At 42.2% G+C, this 16,983-nt stretch overlaps 1 protein-coding gene across 3 annotated transcripts in view; it reads left to right on the forward strand.

Moving 5' to 3' along the window:
• Nucleotides 1-534: 534 nt before the first annotated feature.
• MAP2K4 (mitogen-activated protein kinase kinase 4) overlaps nucleotides 535-16,983 on the forward strand; it is a gene marked incomplete at its 5' end in the record, with an annotated part of 103,832 nt that continues 87,383 nt past the window's right edge. The window contains 2 exons of one of the 3 annotated variants that reach the window (XM_082860202.1): nucleotides 535-649; nucleotides 11,161-11,226. In XM_082860202.1, coding sequence (XP_082716328.1) covers nucleotides 535-649; nucleotides 11,161-11,226 — 181 coding nt within the window. The remainder of the gene's footprint in view (nucleotides 650-11,160; nucleotides 11,227-16,983) is intronic. The other 2 variants (XM_082860199.1, XM_082860200.1) reach the window with 2 other exon arrangements.

Genomic DNA, 16,983 nt, shown 5'->3' on the forward strand with positions numbered 1-16,983 from the left:
GCAGTGTAGAGGGTTAGGGTGTTAGGCAAGGCTTAGCGGGAGCTCCAGATAGAACCACAGGTAGAGCCAAGTCCCCTCTGGAAGTGCCGTGTCAGAGACTGGACAAGAAGCACGAGCTCTGCGATCCCTTTCAGTTTTACAATTCTGGTTTTGGGTTCTGAGATTCCAACAAGGGGCTTCTTAAACTTTTGGGGTCACAGACCTCTGTAGGAATGATAGAAGCTGTGTACCCTTTCACACCCCAAATGCACACACTCCTCACTCCGCAAACCGCTCTAGGCCCCGCGGCGGGCCCGCAGCCCCGGTGCAGGACTTCTGCCGGCCTCTGGGGTCCCGCACCGGCGACCTGGGCAGTTCTGCCGCTCAGCCGCTCAGCATCTGGTGCGGCTCCGCGTCAGGCGCGGGCGGGGGCGGGAGGGGGGCGTGCCGCGGGCGGGCCCAGGGCGGGCGCTGGCCACGCCCCTCGGCCGTGCGAGAGGCCGAGCTTGCTGCATTGCAGCCGCCGCGGCGCCGCTCGGCTCCTCACTCCCAACAATGGCGGCTCCGAGCCCGAGCGGCGGCGGCGGCTCCGGGGGCGGCAGCGGCAGCGGCACCCCGGGCCCCGTGGGGTCCCCGGCGCCCGGCCACCCGGCCGTCAGCAGCATGCAGGGTAAGGAAGGCGGCGGCGCCGAGACCCCGGCCCCCGGGCGCGGCCGTCGGAGTCGTCGCGGCCTGTCCCCGCGGCCACGGACGCCCCCGGACCCGGCTGAGGAAGCTACCGAGCCACCCGCGCCGGTCCGCCTCCCTCCCTCCCCGCTTCGCGCCCGGAGCCGGCCGCCCCGGGCTCGGCCTGGCTCCAGGCGGCGGGCCGCGCAGGCCCGGGCCGCGGCCTCCGCCCGCGCTCGGCCCGGCGGGGTCCCGACCGCCCGCGGGGGCCCACCTGGCCCGGGCCCGCCCCCGCGGCCACCCCCGCCGCCGCCACCGCCGCTTACCTGGCGCGCCCCGCCCGCCTTTCCGGGAACGCGCGGCCAGGGTGCGGCGGCGGGAGGCGGCCGGGGCCTGGCCCGCGGGTCCCGGCCGCCCAGGGCGGCGGCGTCGTCGTCGTCGTCGTCCCGGCCCCGCGCCCCTCGGCCCTGCGCCCCTCGGCCCCTCGGCCCCGCGCCCCGGCGCCCCGGCCCGGCTCCCCGCCGCCGCCGCAGTGGGGCCCGCTCAGGGCCATCTTGGTTCCCTGCGGGCGCCGCCGGGCCCGGCCGCCGCCTGACCTCTGGGCTCCGCGGTCCTCCTGGACCCTCGGTTTCCAAACTTCTGCAGGTTTCTGCTCGCTGGGCGGGTGGGGCGGGGGTGTTCAGGCCCGTGCCACCTGTAAGGTGATGAGACAGCCCTTGGCCTGGGAGAGGCCGGGGGTTTCTGTGTTAGCCTGGCATGCAGACCAAATAAATAAATAAATAAAACAAACAGAGGGAGCTCGGTTGAAATGCAGAGATCCGGGAAATCGAAAGGCAGGGGTCCGAGTGGTTCTCTGCGGGGACTGCACATCTGAAGCAGCCCTCCTAATTAATGACTTTCCCCAGTGGGAATGCTTATTAGCTCTATGTGGCTCTTGACAGGGGCTGTTGTGAAAATACCAGGCCCCAGCCCGTGAGGGACCGTTTCCTTGAGTTTACTGGGGAATTTTGAGTAGTAATGTTATCTTTGAAAACAGGGAATGTCAGAAATCTCTTGATAACTTTCGCAGACTTGCTTGCGTTAAATTATTAGCAGCGTCAGTTGGGGTACCCTTCGTGGTCCGTGTGACCATGGTTACTCTTTGATTAAAATCTTCCTAAAGGGCTCCGAGGTCTATCTTAACCGTCTGTCTGGTTAGGTTTGACGTTTGTTGAGTATTTCGGGTTTATGAGAGGGTGATTCATGAAGCAGAGGCGGGATTTTATTCAATTTTATATCCCTGTCCCCCTCCCCATGGGATATACATAAGGAACAGTGATAGATATATACAGGATGATGTCAGAGCTCAGAGGACACTTTCTGTGCAGGCCCTCAGATAATTAATTCAAATTAAATTAGTTATTGGATGCCACTGTGTTGTACAATATACAGATGAAGTACAGGATGGGTTTCCTGATCTTCCAGCTCTACAGTCTCGTTGGTGGTGGTGGTGATGGTGCTGAAATGAAACAGCAAAATGACAATTTAAGATTATATTGCATATCCAAAACAGGTGACTTACAAAGCTTATAAAAATGCAAGTTTTTTTTTGGGTGGGGGGTAGGGGATGAGTAGGGAGGCTAATAGTTCGAAAAAGCTGTAGAAATTAATTTTTGTTCAAAAATGTTTATTGAGCATCTGCCTAGTGCCAGGCATAGTGCTCTAGTGCTGGGTATATAGAAGAGAGTGAGTCAGATGGTCTCCTTCCTGATGGAGCTCACCCTCCTGATAGGATTGGGGAGGGAAGACAATATGCAGATAAATAAGAAAAATTGCTAATTGAGAAAAGTGTTATGAAGGTAACAAGCTGGGTTAGAAGTTAATGGGGGAGGGGGCAGTCTGCTTTGGTAAGATGGTCACAGAAGACCTGTCTGGAAAGAGGACTCTTACGATAAAGAAGAGGGTTCTAGGCAGAGGGAACAGTGTGTGTGAAGATTCCAAAGTAGGAAAGAGCTTGGAGTGTTCTAGGAACTCAGAGAAAGTCATCGTGTTTAGGAATTATTCTGATGCGCTCCATTCTCCTCTCCCACCCCTGAGTATTTTTTTTTTATGCCTTATGTATTTATTTAAGCTTTTATTGCACATATTTGACAGGTCCCTTCAGTTTTTTTGGTTTGTTTTTGCGGTACGCGGGCCTCTCATTGTTGGGGCTTCTCCCGTTGCGGAGCACAGGCTCCGGACGCGCAGGCTCAGTGGCCATGGCTCACGGGCCCAGCCGCTCCGCCGCACGTGGGATCTTCCCGGACCGGGGCACGAACCCGTGTCCCCTGTATCGGCAGGCGGACTCTCAACCACTGCGCCACCAGGGAAGCCCCCACCCCCTGAGTTTTGAAACCCAGTAAACTGAACTTTCTAATAAGCAGAACCCAGTTTAAAAGGGAGAGGGAGGACATAAGACTTCTCTTTGAATTTTTGATGAATTTTCTTTTATCAGTACTGTGTCTAGCCTTGATTGACTCAGGAACCTGTTGTATCTTCTTGAACCTCTCTCAATTACTCAGAATGAAGAGAAGCACTTGAAACTCTCAGGACGTTTTCTCCCACAATCCAGGTTACAAAGCTTGAGCTTAAGCAGCTCTGTAGGATCGTTTTTGTCTTGTGATGTTAGAGCGCAACCTCCCTTACTTCACCTATCAGATCTTTGGCTTTAGATCATACTTCAGGTCCTTAGAAGATGTTTGGTAAATGCCACTCCCTCCCCACCCCCGCAAGCATGGTCACCTGCCACCCCCAAAGCACTGTCTCTCTGGGAGTTTTTAATGGCCAAGCTGTTTCCAATATCAGGGTTTAGCTGTGGGACACGTGGAATACATGTCATATTAACAGACATTGGTGGTCGTTCTGTGTGAGAAGCACCGTGCTGGGCACTGGGTCACCCTGCACATTTTTTCATGGCTTGAGGTTTGTGGCCCAAGAGTGGTCTCAGTTGAGAATTATTGTTTTTTTTGGTTTTTTAATATCATAATGCTTGAGTTAAGCCAGAGCTCTGGTGTCCTGGATTTGAATCCCCTCATCGGGACTTAAGAATTTTGTGACCTTGGGCAACATACTTAACCTCTCCAAGCCTGAGTTTCTCAGTTGGGAAGCAGGAATAATGCTTACCTTACAGGAACTTTGAGAATGCATGTAAAGTGTGGGCCTGACACACAGTAAGGATGTGATTGATGCATGTTACCCATCATCATTGTTAATAGCAACAATACTCTTACTTGTAATGGTCTAATTAATTGTCTCTTTCATTATTAGCAGATGAGTCCCTAACGCCTCATGATCCATCCCACAGTTTCTTTAGCTTCATTATTACTGGGTCCTACCCTTTTCTCTACCCTGTTTATTTCCATTTTTCATTATTGAGCATTTCTGGTCAGAGTATTCTTGATGAGTCTTTATTCTCCCTGGGTTCAGGTAACTGCTCTGCCATGTACAAGCTCTGTGACCTTGGGGAAATTACCTACATTTTCTGAACTCATCTGAGTTTCTTATCTGTTAAAATAGGGATAATACCTTACGGGGCTGTTGTGAGAATCACATTATTAGATTAATGCACATAAAAGGGCTTTGAAAATTATAAAATATCTATACGTATATAAGGATTGCTATTAGACATGGCTATTTAAATGCTTTAGTTACTAAACCCTTAAAATGTAGTAGATTTTTAAAAATCTCATGAACACGAGAAGTTAAATTTATTATAGGAGACTTAAAGCAGGGAAAAATAAAACTTTTCCTTAAACTTTACTTGGATAGCTGAGAAATGTCAGTTTTAAAAAAATGTGTAGAATAGTTAGAATCTATAATTGAGTCTGAAAAACATGGAGACATTTGTAAAGTACTTGTTACAGGAACTGGTTATAAAGTATATGTGGTAAGTGCCTCTGATTCTCTTAATGAGCTCATGTAGGTAGTTTTTCTTTTTTTCTTTTTGAGTCTCAAATATAGATGTATAACAGAAAAGTTATGGACTAGTCCAGTCCTTACCCATTTACCCTCAGCTGAACATTTTATAAATATCAATTTAAGTAAAAAGATGATAGCTAGATTTTACTTTTAAAAAATGTGCAAAATGTACAGCGTAGCGACTATAGTTAATAATGCTGTATTGCATATTTGAAAGCTGCTAAGAGAGTAGAGCTTAAAAGTTCTCATCACAAGAAAAAAAATTATTTAACTGTGCGGTGACAGATGTTAACTAGACTTACTATGTGGGGATCATTTCACAACATGTACAAATAGTGAATCAAGTTGTACACCTGAAACTAATATAATGTATGTCAATTATACCTCAGTAAAAATATTTACAAAATAAAAGAAAATACACAGAACTTTCAAGTGTAATGAAACATACCTGTTCAGAAGAAGTGAAGATTTAAAATCAGTATACTTTTTTCTCCCAATAATATTTGAATATAAAAAATTAGTATGAAATGCCTTATTTGTGATTATATTTGACTGTCTTTCTATTTTTACCATTTAGTTTGTGGTTTTCAAGAACCATAGGAGGGTGCCTTTATCCCAATTTAAAGAACTGAATTGTGCTGACAATGGATAAGTTACCAAACCCTAGAATTGCTTGCCTTTCCCACTGTGTTGCACACTATTTCTTTCACCATTTATTTGACATAACCTGATAAATAAAATCCAGGTCAGGAAATGGGTCCCTCCTCAAAGCACATATTGCATTTCTGTATGTTCCTTAAAAAGGAGAGCAACCCTAGTATTAAAATTTAAAAAGTAGAAAAATATAACACTTTCAGGATACTGATTTTCTCACATTTTCTTTTAATGTCCCTTATTAGAGTGTGAGTGTGTGTTGAAACTTGTTTAAGATGGGATGTTAGTGAACGCTGTATTTTGAGTCATGTTTCTTTTTTTGCAAATTTCTCTTTTTCCATTCAATTTCTATTACCTAATTTGAGAAGCTGGGTTGATTTGGGCCCATAGAGTTTTTATTTTTAGGGGTCTGGAGGTCAAAATCAACTCCATCACACATAATTCAGGTCAGTCTGCATCTCTAGGAGATAGAGACAGTCCACATGATACAACCTGAGGAAGTTTAATTCAGATTTAAAATTAAGAAGGGAAACTAATAGTTAACACAGCTCTTTTTTCACTGTCTTTACCTAATTTGATGCTCATAAGTGCTCTTTAAGGGTAGATGAGCATGGTCTCCTATCATATATTAGGGAACTGACATTTAAATTAAGGAATTTGCCCTAGTTGAAGTGGGTTTTAATCCACTTGGTGACAGGCAGCCTTTGCGCTTTCTACTCTTCTACCCAGGTTCACATGGTTTCTCCGAGCTCTATTTAAGTCATTTCAGCCATTCAGGTCTGAGAGAAGAATCTTTGCCAGAAGTGATGCAGATTCAGGAATAGAAGGAAGAGATTATTTTAGGTTTCAGTCAGGGGGTGGAAGCTGTATGCATCCAGCCATGTTTGGGTTGATTTTGGAGCCTCAGGGCTTTCTGATGCTTCTTTGTGTTGCAGAGTTCTGAACTCGCTGGGGCGTTTACCCTGGCACTTTGAATTTGGGGGCATTTTGATTGCAAATCTACAGGCAAGTAGAAAACTTTAATTAGATGTTGAAAGGTAATAGAACTCTTTCAACACTATGCATAGTATGGAAAAGGCACCCACTTAGCATAAGAGTTAATAGCATACGTTGCCGTCCTGGCTAAATTTGTCATCTGGGCAACTTACTGTCCTGCTAATGGGCATGGGTTAGCTTCTGGCCCTTTTCCCCAACTCCAGGAAGTCTCCATGTGTCTCTTCACACTCTTGGCAAGGTTGAGAATTAACATGAACCTGTAGAAAGGATTCAAGGGCAAGGAGAGAGGAGATTGGGCTGACTTAACAGCCACGCGGTGAGAGGAGCATTGGCCAGTAGTTAACACAGCTCAAGATGGACCTTTACAAAGAAGCTGGCATTCCCATCATGCACGGCTTGATTCTTGAAGAACAGCATGACATTCCCCACCAGGGAGAAGGATGGTGGAAGTGGACACCACAGCAGCTCTTTCAAGCTGTATTATATCTCATCTTACCAACAGTCACCCAAAGTATTCAAAAGGGGGAAGCTAGAAAAGGGTTGCCAGATAGATCTCTGTTATATATCTGACACATATATATGTGTCTATCTGTGCCTGACTTTGCTGAAAAATAAGCGACATTAAATGGCTCTCCTGATGCGTTTGCCAGTGACCCTGAGATCTGGGTTAGGTTCCTGCCAGGAGACAGTACCCACTCCGGAGTTAAGTCCTCAGGACAGCAGGCTGGGTGTAGGAAGGGCTGAAACGGAGAGGCAGAGTGTGGAATCCTTTGTTTTTATCTCTCGGTGACAGGAAATGAAAGGAGAGGGACTGTTTGTGTGGGTTAAGCTGGTCTGATAGGGAAGGTACCATAATCGTTGCCCACCTGAGGGAGATACCAGGAATAATAATGACTCTGATAACATTAACCTGCGCTATCCCAGGCTCTGTGTTGCATTTATTACCTTATTTAATCATCACAAAACACTTTCCGGTATTATTATTCTGTTTTACAGATGAGAAAATTGAGGCTCCTAGAGGTTAGATACTTGCCCACAGTCACATGGTTGATGAGTTGCTCTCCCCGGGTGTACTGGGCTTCCTTGAACGGGCTCCATGGTAATACAGTGCTTAGTTACAAACCGAAGAGTGAATAAGGTGGTCATCAGCCACAGGAGGGAGAGGAACTGGCGTGTGAGGGCTGACAAGATCCTGAATTTTTAAAAATGTGGGAAGGATTAGTATTCATAAAATCATGAGTGGTTCTGGGTGACGCAGATAACCTGGAATTACTAAATGAAGGTGGGTCCCTTTTAAGCTTGAGAAAGGTGAAGTCAGGAAAGCTCAAGGAAGTAACACAGCAGGAAATCTTGTGGAACTCACTCTAAATACAATGAAAATACAAAGTTTGGATAAGCTTAGATAAATGCTGAGATGTTAGAGTCATAATGGTATACTATGAGTAACTTTACAGTTGAAGGCACTCGCCAACATTTCGAGGTTGAAGTTGGAAGGCGGCAAGCTGCTGGCCTCTTCATGCTTGTGGCAGAAGGAAGATTTGGGAGCTTGGTCTGTGGGCCTGACCCAGTAAGGCAGGCAGCTGTGATTTTCTTTGTATCAGTGTGGCTTCATACTGGAGCTCATTATCCCTTTTCAGCATTACCAGAATCCAGGGTGTCCAGGAAACTATAAGGCGCTACTAAGGAGGTGGGAAGCTACTTACGCCCCTGTCCCGCCTTCCCCCCCGTTACACCCTCAGCCCAGGCGAAGGGCAGTGCGGATGGTCGCTGTGCCCCACGAGGGCCACTAGACAATCAAAATTACACGTGGACACGCTGTTTCAAATTCTAAGATTACTTGATATTATTCTTAATTTTATATATAAATGAGGAAACTGGGGCTCAAGCAAGATGCCTCTTTTGAGTTTCACAGTTGGTACTAGAACCCTGGTTTGACATTCTTCATTTTGTTTTCTACTTTCTCAAATACTCTTTGCCTTTGGTTTTAATATACATCTTAAACAGCCTTTTAAATGGATACAGGCAAGCTCACTTTATTTGGTAAATACAGTAAATTGTAGGTTTCCAGTTATGGCCAGTTAAGGACTCTCAAGATTGAGGTTGGACGGTGAGAATGAGGGGAAAATGTGGTGGGAGAGTCCTGGTGAGAAAAAGGAGGGAAAAAACCCCACAGAGCTTTCTCTTTGGTAGGCCTACTAGCACCCTGCCCTGTACATCTCAGTATTTATTCTTGGGGGTCTGAGATTTAATGAAAAGAAACTTGGCTGGGGCCATGTACTTTCCCACATCTGTACTGTAAGCACCAACTCTGACCTTTGCGGTTTCTTTTTTTTTTTTGGCTGCGTTGGGGCTTCGTTGCTGTGCGTGGGCTTCCTCTAGTTGCAGCGGGCGGGGGCTACTCTTCATTGCGGTGCACGGGCTTCTCATTATGGTGGCTTCTCTTGTTGCGGAGCACAGGCTCTAGACGCGCGGGCTTCAGTAGTTGGAGCATGTGGACTCAATAGTTGAGGCTTGCTGGCTCTAGAGTGCAGGCTCAGTAGCTGTAGCGCACAGGCTTAGTTGCTCCGCGGCATGTGGGATCTACCCGGGCCTGGGATCGAACCCTTGTCCCCTGCATTGGCAGGCGGATTCTTAACCACTGCGCCACCAGGGAAGTCCCCCTGCTTCTTTTCCATATATATAATCTCTCTCTATAGAGTTTCTCCCCCCCCCCCCGTGTGTGTGTGTGTGTGTGTGTGTGTGTGTGTGTGTGTGTGTGTGTGTGTGTGTGTGTGTGTGTGTGTAGTCTTTTAGAGGTCTAGAAAGATTTAGGTAATGGCTTTTTATCTGATTTAATTGATAAGATTACATTGAGTTCCAAGGAAAAGCTGAGCCATCTGTTCCAGCTACTTTAGACTGTGCTTGTCAGTTAGCAAGTCTTTTCTGAGTGAGAAATAATGCAGAGATAGATGTAGGTATGAGTCCTTAGAATCTGTTCATCTGGTCGCTTCATCCATAATTAGGTAAAAAGAGCAAGTCTGTAGTTATGCTTTGAGAATTTCACCCCTTCCCTTTTAGCTACATGTATGGATTCTGTACTGATGACAGAACTTCAAGTTTTGAGAATTTTTTGGCATTTAAAAGTGGGCTTAACTTCTGATGTGTTAGGGGAGTAATTGGTGACATTCTAACATTCCCAGTTACATATACCTTATATTTTTTCCTATTCATTATACTTTTATCCTTTAACTTATTTTTATACAACTATACAGATCCAATTCATTCTTTTTCACATACTTCTCAGATTTATTTTTCTTGCTCCTTTCCCCATTCATCTTGCTATTTAGTTCACCTCTTTGCTCACCTTTTATTTTTGCTACCTAGTAGCACCTATTGAGCGTATTTAGAGCTAAAAAGAGAATAGTAACTATCCCTTGAAATTGTTTCAGTGTTTCACTAGCTTCCTCTCTAGTCTCCAGGTGAATTTTCCGTTCCCTCTTCCAGCGGAGGGGGTGGGAGATGGGCTTCTGAGCTGCGGCCAGGCTCCTCTGTGTTTCCTATTCCACTGCTGCTCCCACAGTGCCAGCTGCCAGCTCCCTTTCCTCCTGACTTTTGCCAGCTCGTTTTGCCTGGTAGGAGGCTGGCTGGTGTTTAGTTGCTTAGGCTTATAAGATCCACAGAATCCATTTTTTGTTGTTTGTTTGTTTGTTTGTGTTTCCTTCTGAAGTCTGTTCCTGCTGCACATCTGGCGGGGGGGTGGGGTGGCAAGGGGACGGGCAGCATGTGTATGGAGCCTCAGCAGTAGAGATACAAGTGTCAGGGCACTGCCTCCAGTTTGCCCCCAGGACTTTGTCCCTTGACGTCTCCACTCCGACTTCCTCCCACTTTGCCACCAGATAGTAAGTAGGCAGTGGGTTACTTTTGTGTCCCAAAGGTACCTTCATGTCAGAGTAGCTACATTAGCCATTTTTCAGGTTTTGTGCATTATAGGTACTATATCTTAAAATCCTGGGAATTTCAAAGCTGGATGGGAAAGACTACTTAAACATATCCTTTTTAGTCCTGGATTTTTTTTTTCCTGCAAGTTTTGATTGAATTTATATAACTACAACTTGAGTGATACTCATTCTAAATTTGCTTTCCCTATTTTGTTCCCCAAAGCAATAATAAACACAAGCATAGGTAGACCACTGAGAAAACTAGAAATTCACCCAATAGACTATGATGGCAAATGAATATTTTGGGAAGGCTTTTGTTTTGAACAGCTTACTTTACTGGGTGCATTTTACAAAACTACATCTGTATAAATATATGCATAAGGTATAACGAGGCCCAATTGAATTTGGAAAATATGTTTATGTTTCTAAGGAGAATTCAGAGGTTTTCTTCCTATAACTGCTATAGTCCTACTTACCATTTCTAGGGACATGGTCTTTTTTCAGGGCTACTTCACAGGAATTTAAGCACCTCTTTAGTAGTTCACTGTCTTATCATTTGAGATTAGCTCACTGGCAGAATGTTGCTATGTGTGTTGAGCTCTCAATTTATCAACTGCCAAAGCTTTTGAATCAGGGGTAGTAGTTAATCGAGTAATTCCAAGTCAGTAATTTGAGTTAATAAAATAGCTTGTGATATGTTCTGAACTTGTAGATTGAAGAAATTGACAAAACTGTCTTAAAAGTTGTTCTTAACTTCCAAGGGCTACTAGCTGTTCTTTTTATTGAATAGATGTGAAAATTAACGGTAAAGACAACATAACTCTTATAATTTAAACTTGATTTCAGTTTCGTATAATAAAGTACAATTAAGTCAGAAAGAGCTGAGTTTTTGAAGAAAGCCCGTATGTTATAGTTCTATCTGTGATGGTGGAGGTTATATGATTTGAACTGTTCTTGAATGTAATATAAAAATGCTATGTCATGTTCTAATTTTGGTTTGTTTGATTTACAGTAAATGAACTGGAACTTATCTCTTTTACTTTAGGCTTTCAGATAAACTTCTGTGAAAAGGCACAAAGTAAGCTACAAATTTTATGATATTATGCTACTTAATTTTTTTATATCCATCTTGGTATTGGGAATGTGTCCACTATTGTTTCAACTAACCAACCATGGTAATTTTACTTTAAAAGAGCTTCCATTTTTCATTCATTTTCCAAATACAAAAAAACAACAACAACTGTGTTATATTCTTGCTTTCACTTGCAATTGAAATAGGAGAAACATATATGTAGGTATTCAAATGTATGTAAGTATAGAAAGATGTATATAGATATAGACAGATGTACTAGATTTAGAAAGATGTATAGAGGTATAGAAAGACATCTATTCATATGTATATAGTTATATAGAAAGATGTACATAGATATTTGGACTTAGCCATAATTTAAATCACAGGTTGAGGAAAGTTCACTTTTAAGATTGGAGTGCAGAAAGTATACAGTATAACTGTATTCTGAGACCTCATGCTTTAAAATTGATTTATTTTAAAGGATATGTTTAATGAATTTTAACTTTTTTCTTTAAAACAAAGCTTTTTTCTTCCTCCTCCCCACCCCCCAATATAGACTAGGGTGTTTGTTTGTTTTTTAATAAATTTATTGATTTTATTTATTTATTTTTGGCTGCATTGGGTCTTCGTTGCCACGTGCAGTCTTTCTCTAGTTGCGGCGAGCAGAGGCTACTCTTCGTTGCCGTGCACGGGTTTCTCCTTGCAGTGGCTTTTCTTGTTGCGGAGCACGGGCACTAGATGCGCGGACTTCAGTAGCTGTGGCTTGCGGGCTTCAGTAGTTGTGGTTCACGGGCTCTAGAGCGCAGGCTCAGTAGTTGTGGCACATGGGCTTAGTTGCTCCGCGGCATGTGGGATCTTCCCGGACCAGGGCTCAAACCTGTGTCCCCTGCATTGGCAGGTGGATTCTTAACCACTGCGCCACCAGGGAAGCCTTAGACTAGGGTTGTATATTAGGGTACCAGTCTTCATATACTACAGAATAGGTTTTCTATAAGAAAGCAAAATTTATAAAGCCAAAACAAATGCATTTTAAACTTAAATGTCATTTGTATAAAATGCAGTTTAAAAAATCCCAACTCAAGAAGGCTATTCTCCAGTTAACATAAATATATCCCAAAATATAATGTATTCATCTTCTGCTTGTTGACTCATAGAGTGGGGAAGAATAACGACCGCTTTTTTTTTTTTTTTTGGCTGTGCTGTGAGGCTCGTGGGATCTCAGTTCCCTGACCAGGGATTGAACCTGGACCACGGCAGTGAGAGCCTGGAATCCTAACCATTAGGCCACCAGGGAACTCCCACGACCGCCTTTTGATGTACATCATTGTCTTTTCCCCCCCAGCTTTATGAGATGTAGTTGACATGACACTGTGTAAGTTTAAGGTGTACGCATGATGATTTGATGCCCTTACATATTGCAAAATGATTACCACAGTAGGGTTAGTTAACACCTCCATCACCTCACATAATTAGCATTTCTTTTTTGTAGTAAGAACCTTTAATATCTACTCTCCTAGCAACTTTCAAGTATATAATGCTGTATTGTTAACTGTAGTCACCATGCTGTTACCTTTTAGATCCTCTGATGTGTATCATTCTTAAGTAAGTTAGTTCAAACGAAATAAAGTTTAACCTGGAGAAAACATTTCTGCTGTTTTAAAATTTTCTGATGGAATCAAAATGCTTAATTTCCATTGGTTGAACATTGTGACTTCCTTTGAAAAGCAGTGAACAAAAATTTATTTCTTGATTGGTTTATCCATGATATAAATATATAATGAGCAATAGAGTAAGGCAGCTAGATCCTAGGATAAAATTTTTTAATTGGTCCATTATTGTCATCCTTCTCTTACCTTAAACTAAAAATAGTATACGATTTCCTGCTCATAGTAAATGTACATATATGATATATATCTACATGTAATGTAGTTACAGCTTCTATTTTATGCTTTATTTTAACACAGTTTTTAGCTTTCTGTTTAAGTATTTCTGTTAATATTTAATATACTTTTAAATTTTTATTTACATATTGACAGAAAATCTAATTTAAGAAAAATGCTGACATTTAAAAAATTTAAAACTGCATTTGCACTGTTGCTTTTTTTCTCTTAGTCCTATTGTGAACATAAAACGAGAAACATTGATTTTATTAAATTTAAAATTGTGTATACAGTGACTATAAATGGCTCTGTAGGTAGATGTAAAATGCCTTTAGACTTTCTAAGTGGTACTGTCCTCTCCCCTTGTTACAGAAATGATAGGTTTGCAGTGCTGCTTGCTTTATTACACGTGACGGAACCTAACTGTATTCTCACTTGATGCCCACTTTTGGTTGCCTTCACTACCTCTTTACACTGTGACTGCTTTCTCATATCTCCCCTTTTATTTCTCCCTCTGTCTTTGGGAGGTCCTTCTCTTAATTTTCCAGCTTTTGGAATTCATACAGTTTTATACATTCATTCACAGAGCACATGTTGGACACATAGGTACCATCGAATGAGGGAGATTATTGGGGCAGAAGTGAATAGAATAGGTCTCTGCCCTTAGCGGGCTCTTAGTGCAGTGGACGAGGGTTGTTCCTGCGTTGATTGCAAGCATACGACTACTGATGCTGCGGATTGATTAGTAGCTGAACCCAGGATGAGGTGGTGCAGGAACACATATGTACTGGGCACCTTTGCTTCCACTGTTCTGTCCTGAGAGAGAACTAACATGAGGGCTGCTGTGGGGTCTCACGATAGCTGCTTTCCTGATTGGAGACCACGGCTCAGAGATCCAACAATGGCCTGTCCTGCTTTGGAGTCAAGCAGAGCTGTCTGTGCTGGCTCGGACCTCAGTGGAAGTCTTGAGGAAGGGGAGGATTGGACCTGAATGATGGTACGGAGGGCCAGCTCTGAGGTCACAGCATTTATTTTTGAACTCTTGGTTCCTATATTTTAGGGTAGGTTTTCAGTTGCTTACATATATTAACACTTTTTCTCAAGCTGGTCCTATGATTTGCATGTCTTAAAAGTTATAAGTGCAATTTGGTAATGTTTTCAGAAAATCAGTCTTCCAGTTTGCTCTGGAATATAGCCATTAACTGTATGTTAAAAGTAGCCACTCATTTCTTTAAAAATAAAGGGCTTGAAATCACCAAAGCAATGTTTTCTTGACTATTAGGGCATACTCTAGTGCCAGTTTTATTTTAAGGGTGTTTCAGAATTTTCAGAAAAACTACAGTTTAATTCATTAAAAATAATTACATAGCATACAGTAGTTGTAGGAGGGGATGGAGTACAAAGAACACAAAAGTACATATTGTTAAAAGTCCACTATGTTTGAGTCTGCTTCAAATGCTCAATTCTCCATCATAAACCAAAAAGACTTATTTTAAGATGATTCTGATGACTAATGGAAGCTCTGAAGGATTAATTTTCCCCCATTGTTTGACTTACACATAGTTTTTATTTTTTATATTGTTACATTACTGTTCCAATCAGTCTATTACAATTGCCTGTTACGAGTTAGTGGCGTTTTATTGGTGATGTGTGTGTAGGTTTTTAACACACACACAGACAAATAGTGTGAGACTGCATATTTAATTTTGGAACCAGATTTTTATAGAAATTCAATAAAAATCCACTTTGCACCTCATGATCTTTTTTATCAATTATAGTTTCTGCATTTATTTGCTTTTTGGTTTTCTAAATATATATAAGATAATATATATTTAATATAAAATTGTTATTTGAGCCAACAGTGTTATATTTCTTTAACACTGTTAGATTATTGAATTTTTCTAAGGTCTGTATGTAAGACTACATCAGGGGAAAATGTTTTTTTCCCATGTAGAGCTCCTACATTTAGAGGGTTGATTAGTTCATCATTTACCATTTGGAGATAATGATTTTGTACTTGTAAATATGTTTATGTGATTTATGACTCAGTTTGAATGATCATATCTCAGTGGCTTTAATGAGCTAACTTGAAAACATAGTTCTTTAGAATATGATTTGCTTTGCTTTATAAAACCAATTTTGCAGGAGGAGGGGGGCAGAGATTTGCCTAGAAACAGTTTTTGAGATATGGTTTTGTAAATGTCAAATTTACCTTAGCGTATCGGCATTTTGACTTTCTGCTTGTATGAGAATTGTGACCCATTAAAGATCCCAGGGCACGGGGATTTTCCTCAGAAAATGCCTAGTAGAATCCTGTGCCGATCAAAGTGAGAGTAGTTAGGAATTTGGCAAATACTCTTAATAATTTAGTTTTCATACAAGGGCACTTTTAGCCTTTTTTCCCCCCTTACTGCAGTGCATTTTCCGCCCATGGCTGTAGAGTTTTTGAGTGCTAAAGACAAGTTTTGGTAAGTGTTGAGTTTCCGTAGCTTTGCCTTTTTTACTTCTGATAGCTCTAAAAAGATTTAATGGCTTTAAAAATTTGTTTTACTTGAGAATGTTTGCATAGCAACATGTATTTAGAAAATTACATGTTGCAGAGCTGACTGTTATCCTTGAAGTCATTAATAGAAATTAGATTACAGGTATTGATCGCTTTTGGTAACGCTGCACACCAAAGTATTTGGGGGGAAAATGGAGGTATCCTAATGACAGATTTTCATTTCATTGTGAAACTATTCTTTTTAAATAAGTACCCCAAATTGTTTTTAAATTGGTAATAATAAAAATGAAACAGTAAAGAGGAGGAAGGATGTTTTGTGAATCTTCCCAGAAGTCTGAGGAAGTCATTAATAAGTTTACTGATCTGATAAGTTCTGTAAAAGATGATGTTTCACTCAAGAGAGTATTTGACTTTACTGGAGGTGAGTATAGACAACCACGGGAAGGAAGGAGTGGAGGGAGGGTCAAGCTGTCCCGTGTTTAAAACTAAGAGCTTAGAACATTCAACTAATTAAACTTCTAATTTCCTATTTTATGTAACAAAAATCTATAGCCAATGACTAAAATTTTATTGTTTGGAATTTATTAAGCTCACCTAAGTTTTTCAGCAATCCTAAGAAACAGAATGACCACATTTGCTACTACTGGAGGGTAACATTGTTTATTTAAATCTAAATACACGCTGAACTTAGTTACAAAATGAGACTATTGTAGGGTTTGCCGAAAGCCCCTAGGACTGAGCGTCTAGTACATTCATCACTGTCTGTGGACCATGATGAACTGCCAGGGGAAAGCCCAAGCTTTCCAATAGCCTTTATACTAACCGAAGCCCAAGAATCGTTGTATAGGCTGAGTCAAGGTTCATGCATCCCCTTTATACCATATACCATTCCAAGGGGAATGCTACCTAATTATCTTTGATCTTGGAAGTGGTGGGAACATTAATTCTTCCTGAAAATTGGTTTTGTTGCTAGAGGAAGGAAGGTTTCAAATATCTATTGCACCTTAAAAATCATTTGGAGAAGCTTACTGTGTGGTGTTTTTGAATGAGAAAAAAATTAGTGATTCTCCCACATTGCAGAAAGTTTCCTTTTATTTGCCAGTTGAACTTTACGATGAGCAATGAAAGGATATTTGACAGAACTTTTGTGAGAAGTTTTCAGAAATTATTCCCAACTAACTCTCCAGTTAATCAAAGTGGTTTTCAATTTAGCTTATAAATTTAGGGTGATGGTTTTCAAACAAGGAATAGTAAATACTTGAATTCTTACTGCATGATTTTATGAGTGCTTTCAAAATCCAGACACAAGTGTCTAGATGAAAAGATGTTCTAGAAGAAACTTGGCACCTGCCATGTTGGTGTTGATTTTCTCATTAGGTA

This window comes from Leucopleurus acutus (genome assembly GCF_964270905.1).
Source record: "Leucopleurus acutus genome assembly, chromosome: 19".
NCBI lineage: Eukaryota > Metazoa > Chordata > Mammalia > Artiodactyla > Delphinidae > Leucopleurus > Leucopleurus acutus.